The 13,938-nt window shown below is 46.2% G+C and overlaps 1 protein-coding gene across 2 annotated transcripts in view; it reads right to left on the reverse strand.

Moving 5' to 3' along the window:
* Nucleotides 1-11,778: 11,778 nt before the first annotated feature.
* SLC11A1 (solute carrier family 11 member 1) overlaps nt 11,779-13,938 on the reverse strand; it is a 157,723-nt gene continuing 155,563 nt past the window's right edge. For both annotated transcript variants that reach the window (XM_088472418.1, XM_088472417.1), the window contains one exon: nt 11,779-12,590. In XM_088472418.1, the coding sequence (XP_088328544.1) occupies nt 12,477-12,590 (114 nt within the window). In that variant the 3' untranslated portion in view covers nt 11,779-12,476. The remainder of the gene's footprint in view (nt 12,591-13,938) is intronic.

The following is a 13,938-nucleotide window of genomic DNA, read 5'->3' on the forward strand; positions in this document are numbered from 1 at the left end:
AGGGGTATAATAAGAGCTGAGAGGGCCCGTGTGCAGCGCCCCGCTATGAAGCACCCCTTACCATACCCTTTTGTATTTCCCTGCCTGTGCAGTGCGCAGGATCCCTATATTTGTCCCGCATATGCAAAACTGAATCAAAGCCTCTGTAAGACAAAGGTAGTCGGTGCAGAAGATGGCGCCATCTTCTGCACCGACTACCTTTGTCTTACAGATACCTTTTTGATCTTTTTTGGGATAGATCTTTAGGTGTAGCTTAGAGGCAGCTTTTGTTCATCTGAATGGAGCACCTTTTTCCTTAAATTTTAAAGTTTTTGTTTTAGAATCAAAGACTCTGGCTAGTTTTTTTGTTAGCTTCTGAGTGGCGCCATCTTTCTGTCAATAGCACTAGAAATATGGCGCCATGGGACAAGCATAGGTAGGCAGCGCACCACACATTCAGGCACAGTGGTCTGTCCTGGGTGCAGGGTCTGCAGAGCGGGGCCCTCCCTGGACCCATATGTGCTGCTCACCCTGCACCCATAATATACAGTATATGCCTATCACACCAGTGCTAGATGGGGGGCTACGGTATTCCTTTGTTATCCAACTGGCTGCATCCACTACTGTGGGAGTGTGGGGCCCAAGGCGCTCTACTTACTACAAGGGGAGCGAAATGCTCCCTCTAGCCTAACATCTAAATGTAACAGGGGGGCCATCTTCAATTGACGGAAGGCTGTGTGGAGTGCCGTACCCCTGTAATCACTGTACAGCGTAGACTCGGTGCATAGTGCCAGTTTGCCCTCCTGCTTGCCTCTTAACCACTTGCCTTGGTATAGTCGAATCACATGAGATTCGACTATACCAAGCTGGGCTGAGGCGACCTTGTCAGAACCGCCTACCGTAAGTTGCTATAAGATAATCTTTCTGCAGCCATCGGGTTCTGTGGACAGTGTGCCGACCCCTCTGCTTCCTCCGATCCCCAAGTCCCCTTCTCCCTTCCTGGCAAAAGTAAAGGATGATCCTATCAGGATCATCCAGCCAGATTGTGATTGGCAATTCTAAAGGCCCCCATACACGGTGCAACAGGCACCTTGCGATGTGCCGGTTGACATATCCGGCGGTCCCCACACACGGAGCGATGACACGGTACTCTACACCACATACAGTATGCTTCACAATTGCTCCCATCACCACTCTCCTCTATCCACTCCATGACTCACATATCATTCCCTCTTTCCCACCTTTCCCTTCTCCTACCACATATTTCCTGCTCCATCACATTCCTTCCCTCCTACTTTACTGCTCCCCTCGCCATTCCCATGTACACCTGCAACCCCTCTAGCCTTATCCTCATCTCCCCCCAGCCGTCCCTCCCCTTCTCATATGCCCTGTATAATGCCAAGTAAGTCTACAACAACTCCCCACCCATGACCTCTTTATCTACAATTCTCTCAACCTCCTCGCCATCACCAAGACCTGGTTAACTCCCTCAGTATCCACCTCACTAGCTGTCCTCTCTTATGGGGACCTCTACTCCAGTAGCCATAGAACTGATGGCCGCCGTGGTGGCAGTGTTGGGATCCTCTTATGCCCATTACACTTTTAGGGTCATTTTCTCAGGAATTGGTATGATATCCCGGCGGGCGCTTTGCCGGGAGTTCGAATCCCAGCAGCGGCAGCCCAACAAACCAGCAGAGCCCGGCAGCGGAAGCCCGACAGCGCTGGAGATCACGATCGTCCTAAGGTAAGTATCTACTAACCTAACCCCCCTAACCCTAACCCTCATTTGGGGTGCCTAACCCTAAACTCCCCCCTAAGTGCCTAACCCTAACCTCCCCCTTCCCCCGCTGCCTAAATCTAAGTCCCCCGGGGGGGTGCCTAACTGTAACCATCCCTCCCCCTAGCCTAACCCTAACCCTCCCGGGGGGGTGCCTAACCCTAAGCCCCCCCGGGTGCCCTAAACCTAACCCTCCCCCCCCCCGCTGTTGTCCGCTCGCGGCGCCCGGCATCCCTTCGATCGTGATGCCTGGCGCCTGTCTCCCGGCGTCGGGGAAATGACAGGTGTCTAGATATAGACGCCCGGCATTTCACCCTCACCGGCATATGACAGTCGGGAAGCCGGCTGCCTGTATTAAGGCAGCCGGCTTCCCAATTGTATACAATTTTCTCAAACCCTCTCTTTTCTTCTATTCCTTTGAAGTCCACTCCATCTATTTCTTCCATCCTATCCACCTCTGTGTAGCCACCATCTATTGTCCCCCTGGTCCCGTTTCACAATTCCTCATTAACGTCTCAGCTTTTCTCTCCCACTTTCTCTCCTCTGACCTCCCCTCCCTCATGATGTTAACATCCCAATTGATTACTCCACCAATCCTGCTGTCTCCAAACTTCTCTTCTTCTCATAATTTGGCCTCTCACAATGGACATCTTACCCCTCCCACAACAGAGACCCTCAACTTCTCTCACCATTGAGTCCAACAAATTCAACCTCCCTCTCTCTGACCACCACCTCATCTTCAACATTCCTTATTCCCCTTCCCTTCACCAAAGGATACTTTAACTAGGCAAAATCCTGGTGCCCTCGATCCCCACCCTCTGCTGCCCTTACCAAGCTTTCAACTTCTAAAACCATGCCCACACCTCTGCCGCAGATTCTACCACAGCAATAGCTTAGAAAGAGCCTCTTCTTAAAGGGCCCCTCAGAACTCCACCAGTAGAAGTGTCCCCCTGGCATACGGTCAGCAATATACGGGCACAAGGATCACAGGCACCGCTAATTGCCATGACATACGTTTCCGGCTTACAGCCAGTGATATTGCAGGCGCAGGACTACAGGTTGTGACACTCGCCATGACTTGCTGGCTCCGGCAAGTGACTTTCACAGTGCCGCAGCAGCTTGTTTCTTATTCCCATGGTATTGGGCATATACGGATCTCCTACAGAGGTACTAACAATTGTTTTATATAACAGCTGGAGGGCGTAATTAGGAGATGGATCTTTAGCCCCCATTTACTAACTGATTTTCAGTATAATTAGATCACCTATATGCTTAGTATTATACAAGTATTATTGAATTGCATATCAAGTGGTATGTGGATCCAGATACATTGTAAACCAATGTTGTGTATTTTATTATTTTTTATTATTGATACATTGTGACTGCAGTCATAGGTATATGTGTTATTATGTAATACATTTTTATAATTATTAACATTAAATTTGTGTTTTCAATCCTTAGTGCAGACTCATTTTATATTGTTCTCTATTTTTTAGAAGGAATAGGCAGATCCCTTTTTTTGAGTAAGCAGCTGTGGATTGATTGAATAATAAACTCAGTTATTTAGCGCACTTTATCTTTCTTTAATTTAAGAGTGTCCCGGTTTTATGGGATTGTGTGACTGGGTGTGGCCCTGACAAAGTTCAAACCCAGGCAAAAACCTAATCCTGGTCAAACTACACCACCATGCCAAATTCGGTGGAGCTAGGAACAAAACTCTGGCTGTGCATACATGACAGACAGACACACACACACACACACACACACACACACACACACACACACACACTTTCTCGCTTATTATATTGACTAGCTGGGATATCTGGCATTGCCAGAGTTGTAGACTGGACCCTGAAGTACACCTGCAGCCTGTATTTGTTTACATTGTCCTTGCCTATAACCCATACTTGCCTACCTTCCCGATTCGGCCAGGAGTCTTCCAAAAATCGGGTGCCACTCCCGGCTTGCCTGCCACTCCCGGTCCCAAGGAACGGCAGGCAAGCCTCCCAGCAGCCAGCAACCCCTCTGGCCACCCCACCCTAACACGGTTATAAGAGAATCCCCCGCAGCAGGGGGTACGGTGACGCAATTCTTGCAGATTTGCGTCATTTTGGTCCCACCCCCTGCTTCACAATGCCGGTAATCCCGGCATTGTGTAGCATGGGCGGGGCCAAAATGATGCGATCGTGTGGCCATGCCTCTGCTCCGCCCACAAATTCCAGTCACGCCCCCTTGATTGCTGATCTGGCTTCCCCCTCCTGGAAGGATCAGCCATAAAGTCGGCAACCCTGCTATAACCCCATTCCATTGATCCTGAAAAGGACCTCACTCTTTGCTAACATGCATGCAGTCAGTCACACAAGGTAGGCCGGTCCAGTCAAGACCGCCGATGGGGTCCCGAGTGTCAGTGGAGGGCACACAAAGGGAGGCAAGAGGCTGCTGGAGGGACATCGGGAGGTGAGTTGCTGGGAGGGGCATTACTGTGTGGCATAATGTGTAAGGGGCACTACTATTGTGTGGAATAATGTGTTATATGGGGCACTACTACTATGTAGCATAATCTATAAAGGGCATTACTGTGTGGTATAATGTGTAAGGGGCATTACTGTGTAGCATAATGTATAAGGAGCGCTACTACTATGTGGCATAATTTGTATATTGATCCTGAAAAGGACCCCACTCTTTGCTAACATGCATGCAGTCAGTCACACAAGGTAGGCCAGTCCAGTCAGGACCACCGATGGGGTCCCGAGTGTCAGTGGAGGGCACACAAGGGGAGGCAAGAGGCTGCTGGAGGGACATGGGGAGGTGAGTTGCTGGGAGGGGCATTACTGTGTGGCATAATGTGTAAGGGGCACTACTATTGTGTGGAATAATGTGTTATATGGGGCACTACTACTATGTGGCATAATCTGTAAAGGGCATTACTGTGTGGTATAATGTGTAAGGGGCATTACTGTGTGGCATAATGTATAAGGGGTACTACTACTGCGTGGCATAATGTGTATAATGGGTACTACTGTGTGGCATAACATGATTAAGCTCTGAGTGGGGGTAAATGTATGTGTTTTTTTTACCTCTTTTAAGATCTTGCTATGTGGTCCCCAAAGTTCTAGATGTGCCCTTGTATGCAAACACAGAGGGCTGACTAAAATATATGGTCACGTTAAAAAGGACTAAAGGCGTGTATCCACCACAAGAGAAAAATGAGCGATTGAACGATTACAACATCGTTATCGTTCAAATGCTCATTAATCGTGCAGTAATTATGCCGGCAACGATCAGCAATGTGCGCTCCCGCTGGTCGTTGTCGGCATTTGTCATCGCCTGAGTATGCAGGCCAACCTGACAAGATCGTCAGGTTGTGCATTTTTTGGGGATGAGGGAAGGTGCCTGCACTGAATGACATATCGTTCAGTGTGGCCACATTATCCACTGCACAGGATGATGAACGACTGAACGATTACAATGTTGTAATCGTACCGTCGTTCCACTTTTGTGTAGTGGATATGCACCTTTACTCTGGATTTAACTGAACTTGCATGAGTCATAAAGTTTGACACTTGCTCAGAAATTAAAAGGATATTTTTGTAGCTTTCACACAGGTTTTTTGGCATACTGCCAATTTCCACTACAGCCAGCACTTGAACCTGTGTAATTTCAGTGTCTTACTTTTTAGGGATTGTGTGACATTGTGTGGCCCTGACGAAGTTCAATCCTAGGCAAAAACCTAATCCTGTTCAAACTACACCACCATGCCAAAAATGGTGGAGCTAGGTCATAAACTCTGGCCGTGCATAAAGGACAAACAGACAGATAGACCCGCTTTCTAGCTTATTGGGGAATGGGGTGTGCAAACAAAGAAATAATTTATGGAAATTGGATATACTGTATCTATAATAGATATATCCAATTTCCATCACTATTTTCTTTGTTTGCACACACCATTCCCCAAATAATTAAACCAATATCAAATAATTGCCGCAAACCCAAGCTAAGGATTCCCACATCACAGCTTGAGTAAGAGATTTGCTGTCTGCTTCATTTCCATCATTCTTAAATGTCCTTATCCTGTTTCTAAGTACTATTCCTTTTTTTGTACTGATTTGTTGGATTGACTGTCCAGCAATGGAGTTCTGCGGGGCCTTATAAGTATTGATGATCATGTGAAACACTAGATTATTGGTCTTTTTTTCAGATTTTGAAGAACTAATATTGCAGGAGGGTGAGAGTTGTGGGGCTATCCACTTTGTGTATTATTACTATTACTATTCCCCACTGTCGCTACAATTCTTAAAAATGTTTTAGTGTATGAATTATGTAATGGGGATTTCACCTTATAAATTATGCCAAAGATAGCTGAGTTTACGGATGGTTTATAGTAATATTTAATATACTTTTGCTTCATCTCACTATTTTCTTTGGTATCAGTTATTTAACAAGTTTGGAAAACAAAAACATAAAAATATATTACATTGAATGTACTGTATGTTGTATTTGGCATTATATACACAAACACATGGCTTTTCTCTTTGATTTTATTGATTATCATTTTTCAGAGCAGAGGATTACAGGTATATTAATGGAATACGCAAAATGAGGTAGAACCCTGAATTTACCTAGCTCTGTAATGTCAGTCTTTCGATGACAGTTTTTTAATGCCGACAAACATCAATACACTTAATGAATTACAGTGCCCCTTCTTTATAAAACCCCCTCTATAACACCCCCATTATATATATATTCCTTCCCTGTGTATTAAGGGTCTCATTCAGACCCGCTCGCGAGCGCAGGACGCTCGCAAGCGGGTCGATGGTACCCAAATGTGCATGCGCACGACAGAGGGAGCTCCGTCGTGCGCATTATCGAGACCCAAATAACGATGGCCAAGCCGTCATTATGGGTCTCACACTAAAGGGGGCGTGCTGTCGATGGTGACTGACAGTACGCCGCCTTTGGTGGGTGTGCCGGGGGTGTGGCTGCCAGACGGAGGCGTTCCCATGGGAATGCCTACCGTCTGGGTCCGGCCCCACTGACATCACTAGTGATGTCAGTGGGAGTGATTTTGGCTCTGATAGAGCCAAAATCACTCCTGGGCTTGCGGCAGCGAGACCCTACCGCAGGGTCTCGTCGCAAGCCCAATGGTGGGGCCTGATTCAGAGCGAGCGCTTTGGTCAGAGCGTCCGGCTCTGAATCAGGCCCTAAGTACCATCTCTTTTTGTTAGTTACTTGGTATAAGTGCAAGTATGTACTAGTAACACTAAGGAAAGCTGAGTTCTGATTGGTTGCTATGGGTTACAACACAACATTGATCTTTTTACTCTGTTATTAAATGAGTCATGGGCTTATTCTGAGTCGCACACAAAAGCACATGCAGGTGTGTTTATTGGTGGTCGCACGACTTTGAGTTTATGTAAATGCCGCTACAAACTCCTTGTCTACATCCATGCAGCTGACAGAGAAGTGCACTTTTAGCACCTACTAAAGGTAAAATTGGTGCAGCGCTTGGCCTATTTTAATGGTTCTGGACTTCAAGTATAGTGATTGTATTACTTGATTGATTGATGTGTGGTGATATATACCAATAATAGACAGTGATATGAAGGATAGTATTTAGTTGTAATAATAATATCAGGACTAATGCATAAATGGAAAACACAGAAGAATATATAAAAATATATAGTAATAAGATTATGATGGTTAAACAAAAAATAAAGAAAAAAGGATAAAAATATCATTAATGTTCACAAGGATCTGTATTTTGCAGTTGTGTCCCAGCTGGTAATTCAGAGATATACGTTCCCGATAATGTGAATGAAAGTAAAAGTATATTCAATAGTGGATTGTCCAGTGTATCAAAGTGCGGCGTCCCGCTACTTTGACTATTGTAACTGATGTAAAATGAAGTTCGTGCACTTCGAGTTCGAGCAGAGCTTTGCGCTGGGCTGAGGGGGCTCAGAGCGCCCCCCTCGGTGGCGCTGAAAATCTTTTCATTTTTTTCTAAAGGGGGCGTGGCCACGCTTTCTGCAATTAGTCCACGCCCCCTGTTACCCAGGCCCGCCGCGACTCTTGGCGGGCCTGAAGATGCCCACTGGGTCTGATTCAGTGGTGCACAGTTGCAGCCGTGACTCTGTCTTTTACTGCAGCGCGACTGCAACTTTATACAAATTCTGTAAGATAGAATTTGTGTACCGGCTACTGAGATAATCCGACATTGTACATATTAAGCAGAGATGTGCGCTAACCCCTGTGTTTTGGTTTTGGATCTGGGTTCATCATTGTGTTTTGGTTTTTGCAAAACCACCCTAAAGTGTTTTGGTTTTGCTTTTAGATCTTGATTTAAGAAAAAAAAAAAATAATAATTAAAAGTTTTTTGAAACAGCTAAAATCATATAATTTTGCAATCCAAACCCAAATTCAGGACTACTGGAAGATCAGAACCGCGACTCTGATTTATCCGGACCCCCTCAGGAGATTAGAACCACGACTCGGATCTGTCCAGATTCACGAAGTTCGTGTGGATTCAGATTTCTGGAGAACCGAACCGTACATCTCTAGTATTAAGACGCAACATTGGCTACATCGATTGCACCGTCGGAGATAGCGACCCATGGAGGCATAGAAACCCAGTGTGAACATGGCCGCCAGTGCCAGTGCTACTGTAGCAGTGGTCGTAGTTACTGACTACAACACGCCTTCTTCTGGTTAGCCATCACCCTGTTACCACCCAGAAACACATTCTGATATTGCCTCTCTATACGTCCAAATTAGTTTGATGGTAAACATCTGGATGCATGCGCAGTGCGACTCGGACGCATGCACAGACTAAACACATCGGCTGCTTGCGTGCGGCATCGATATTGCGTGCACCTCTGAATCAGGCCCACTGAGTGAACCACTTTGTGCAAGCACTACCAGCCACCTCCCAGTCACCGCCCCGGAATGCCCATCACTTTCCCAACACATATCTAATACCTACTGATCCGAATACTACAGTACCTATGTGCGCACACCCTGTGTAACACATGCACCGTAGGGGTTTTCAGAATTTTTTGTACTTGCGCAGTTGCAAATAGTTGCTCAAAAACATGAATATCGGCATTGCGTGCGCCTCTGAATCAGGCTCACTATGTGTAGAGCCAGCATGATTCTGGGTTGGGTGCAAAGCACCTGGACAAACCATGCTGTAATGCAGACTTGCCTACCTTTAGGCTGTCCCTTCCGGGAGGGGACAGCCTGGACGCTCTGTACACAGCAGGTGGGCGGAGCGGGGGGGGCGTGGCGGCTCAACACGTCATCGTGGCCCCGCCCCCCGCTGTGCAGAGCCCGTAATACAGGCTTCGATGACGCGATTTAACGCGAATCGCGTCATCTGATCCCCCGGGCTGCATACTAATTGGCCGGCAACGGGGGGTGCGGGATGGCTGCGGCTGGTTCCGGGAGACTTGCCTTGCCTTCCGGGTGGTCGGGAGCGGCACCCGATTTTCGGGAGGCTCCTGACCAAATCGGGAGGGTAGGCAAGTATGCTGTAATGCAAGGAGTGCAAATACTTTTTTTTATCATGATACTGGCTGTTTGTAATGCTACTGGACAGCTTTATTTTTTCACTGCAAATTATATTACAGTTTGGAAACAGCCCTCTCAAATCTAAATCTCTCTGCACATTGAAATCTCCCTCACATGTATTGCAGCCTGGTTTTACCAAGGTACAATGGGCCTGATTCAGCAAGGATGGCTATTGCGATTATGAGTGCAGTTGGCCGATTGTTGCGTTCTGCGCATACACCGCAGTATAAATGCACGAACACTCCACTGCAATCGGAACTGCAATCACAGTGACTACGCGGACCCATTGCACAGGAAGCACCATTTGGGGGTGGTGATAGGGGGTAGTCAGCGAAATGCAGGCATGCCAGTGCATTTGAATGCTCTTACAGGGGCATGCATAAATTAGCCACTGCGATGGAATACGCAGCTTAGGCTTTCACTGCGTGTGACGAGGTTAGCAATTCCTGAGTAAGGTCAGACCTTCTGCAAGTGTGCATGAGGCTGCGATTGTACTCGATGTTACCGATGGTTTCGCAGACTTGCTAAGTGTTACGGCTGTGTGTAAGGCAAAGTGGATGTCCTTATGTTAGGCTGCGTATGGCATTGTGATCGCAGACATTAGCATATCTTCGAAGTGAGACTGCGTGCGTAATCGCTATTGCAATCGCAATAGCGATCCCTACTGAATCAGGCCCAATGTTACTTGCTTTCTTTGCAACTCAGAATCAGGCCCAGTCTGCTTTGTGCTACTTTTTCCAACTGTGTTTTACTACTGTCCCGCTTGCTAAGTATGTACAGTAAAGGTGTATGCCATTAAAAGTGTAATGCTTATTATTAAAACATGGAATTAAATGCTAGAAAATTAAAACAAATAATAAAAAAGACACTATCTAAATACCCCTTGCTCGGCATAAAAGTTTTGGCATATTTTCGTGAAATATAGGTACTGTATTGTATATTTGAATAAACTGATCAATGGAGAAGATATTGCAAATATCTGTGGGGCTAATGCTTGCATTATAGTGCACCAAGGTCTCCCAATAAATTTCTATGGCAATTAAATTGTGCTACTTACCAAACTCCAAAAATTTTATGTTTTTGGAACTTGATTGCGAGAATTAAGATTATGGCGAAAGCCCGCTCCTGCCTACGGGAAGAGGGTCCAGAGTGTAAACAGCAAACAGGGATCCCTCTGTTTCCTCTAAACCTAAAATGGTGCCTGCTCCATATACCCCTTTTACTTAAGCCCGCTCATTATTTACATTTTTTTGCAATCTGCCCATTCATCGTGATGTGTTTGTTAAGCTGATGATTTATCTTGTACGATCTCACGATTTGGTCATCAGACACGATGCATGATAGATCGTGAGATTGTGGGTCTATTTTTCTCAGTTTTTACACCAAATCGGGCCCATGACTGGCGGAGAGCTGCTGGGGAGAGTTCAAGGGAAATCGGACACGATATCGGATCATGACCAGAACGCCTAGTGTGTAGGCACCTTACCCCTCCATTTGTGACCACGCAGTAATACTGTCAGTATGTGAGCCTGGCATTGTTAAGTGATACTGTCAATATGGAGCCTGGCATTGTTAAGTGATACTGTCAATATGGAGCCTGGCATTGTTAAGTGATACTGTCAGTATGGAGCCTGGCATTGTTAAGTAATACTGTCAGTATGGAGCCTGGCATTGTTAAGTGATACTGTCAGTATGGAGCCTGGCATTGTTAAGTGATACTGTCAGTATGGAGCCTGGCATTGTTAAGTAATACTGTCAGTATGGAGCCTGGCATTGTTAAGTGATACTGTCAGTATGGAGCCTGGCATTGTTAAGTAATACTGTCAGTATGGAGCCTGGCATTGTTAAGTGATAGGCATGTGCAAATTAAGCAAAACAAGCGAATGTGAAAGATTTCAGGGAAATCATGGGTTTCCTCTTTGTATCTGAGACAGTAGTTTCTTGAATGCGCTGGTCCTGACACCTCTCTGATATATATTATGCCAAACAGCACTAATTTACGCATCAATAATGGATAGGTGTATACTGTATATATTGTTAAATAGACCCATCTGCTAGCTAGAGAATGGGGTTTATTGACATGACAGGCCAGGAGGATGCAGGTAAGTGTAATGAAGGGAGGGGGGGTCGTGGGGGGGGGAGGGGGGGTCGCGGGGGTCCGCGATCGCAGGGGGCGGGGTTTAGTGCCAGGGGGCGGGGCTTAGCGTCGGTGGGGGGGTAGTAGCGGTGGTCGGTCGGCGCATGCGCGGGCTCTTAGTCGCGGTATTTTTTCCGAAAATACCGCGACTAGAGTGCGGATGGGATCCGCAGGGACAGAGCTTTATCGCAAGCTCTGTCCCTGCAAGGGATTTATAGTAAATCCCTGTGATATTACCTGAATTCGCAATGCGAATTCACTCGGTAATATCACACTACAATCCGCATTCAATATGCGGATTGTAGTAAATAGAGCCCTTTGTGCCTCATGCCTTAGTAATGTCACTAAATATTGTTTATGGGTGACACACACATATTAACCCTGGTTAGCGGTGACATATACACATTAACACTGGTTACTGGTGACAGACACAACTTAGCAATGGGTGCCAGTAACAGATATAACTTAACACTGGTGACTGATTTACGTAAACAGACAGCATTATCCAGAGTTTACCGGTATGCATGAGACATACATTTATAACACATCAAAGCTATTTAGCACTGGTAAGGGTTCATATGAGCGAAGCTATGATATTATTTAATTACAACATAAAATTATTAAACTTGACGTTATCTCCATTGGATAATCCTGGAATAATGAATAAGGATATCTATTTGGTACAATTGATTTTTTGGTTCAGTAGGAGACTGGAGGAAACATTTTTGAAATGTGAATACAGGACTTGTCAGCTACTGCACCTCAGAAAAGGTCAACATTAACTTTAGTTTGACGTCATTTTCTCTCAAGTTTAAATTGCAGAATAAGTACTGGCCACAAGAGGGCGGCAATGTTGGTATTCAGTCATATACTGTATTTTGAACCTAGATACCTTTGTTCAAACTAGGCTTATCATTATCAGAGTTCATATTTGTGCATGTTCGGCACATTCCCAAGTTCTCTTTCAGAAGTCTAGTGTCAAACATCCAACATACAAAGTTCCAAGGTTCTAGGGTGTCACTCTTGTACCCCAGGGGGATTGTAGTAATCCTCTGGCAGTCCATATGCAAACTGAGAGTGCCTTCCACAGGACAGGAAATCAGCCCCGTGGGCAATGCAGCAGGTCCATAGCTGTGGAAGATAACAGTTATGCATAGATTATTACATAAAATAACACATTGCAATTTATTTACTAACAAAGTAGAAAAGTGCCAAGTGCCTTGTGTATTCTTCGCAGACTCTCTGTGAATTAACCACTGAGGCAGGCTCCAGTGCTGCTATGTAGAATGAGAGCTAGGCAGACATACAGTATTAAGATTGAGGGGCCTATTCATCATCCTTAAAAGTAAAAGTAGGTGAAAATACTAACTTTCATCTACTTTTGTAAAACTTTGGTGCTGACCCCATTCATTAAACAGGTAACGCAGGAGATTTCACTGAAATCTCCTGCTTACCTGTCATCCCCGAAGCGGATCGCGGATCTCATTCATCAAACTCTGAAAATACATCATTTTCGGAATTTGATTGCAAGAACTGACGCCATGTGCAGATGGCATTCCCTGCTCCTTCCTATGGGAAGGAGTCCCAGGTTGTGGATCCCTCCGTGCCTGTTTTTATGTGAATGCTGCACTGCTGAGTCAGACTTGACAGTGTAAACTTCCACTGCTGCAGCAGTAGCGATAATAAAGAACGCGGGGACCGCTGGTCTACGGATCAACTGTCCCCGCACCTGAGCAATATTAATTGCCCCAGTGATTTTGTATCCACTGCTGCTACTAACAGCGAGATGGATACTAAACAATCACTGATGCTAATATTAGCATAATGAATAGAACCCTTAGGGCCCCATTTATCAATGATACATAACCTCTTTAGTGCTCGTTAAAGGAGTTATGTCATCCTTTCTTTATTCATCAACCAGCGGGAATCTAAGATTACCGAAGTTTGTCACAGGATCACTCTCGCCATCTTTAAATGGTGAGAGCGATACGGTCCCCATTGGCGGCAGTGCCATTCCCATGCCCAGACAGACCATCGCGCATGCGCATTACACAGGAGCGCGTCAGTGGTAACGTTAGGCTGCCAGCAGGGGTGCAGAGAGAGGTGGGGGGCTGAGAGCGGGTACTCCTTACACGGGTCCGGCAGAGCTCCCCATCCACAGCATCCCAGCACACGGTGCTGTGTGCTGGGCTGCACTGAGACACTGTCCAAGGAGTCTCCTATGCCAAACGGGGGAGCGATCACGCTGATCGTGCCACCCATTGGCTGTGTGCCGGGCTGAGGGGCACACAGCGCCCCCCTCCTCAGCGCCGCAAATGGGGTTTGTCTTCTTTCGAAGGGGGCGTGGCCACGCCCTCTGGCCACCAGGACCCGCTGCAGCACAGATGATGTTCGTTCAGTGTGTATGAATGACCATCATCTGCAGATATATCTTTCAGGTTTGTACCCACCTTTAGCCAGACATGTAGTACTTTCAGAG

This window comes from Taudactylus pleione, unplaced genomic scaffold (assembly GCF_031769625.1).
Source record: "Taudactylus pleione unplaced genomic scaffold, aTauple2 ptg000122l, whole genome shotgun sequence".
NCBI lineage: Eukaryota > Metazoa > Chordata > Amphibia > Anura > Myobatrachidae > Taudactylus > Taudactylus pleione.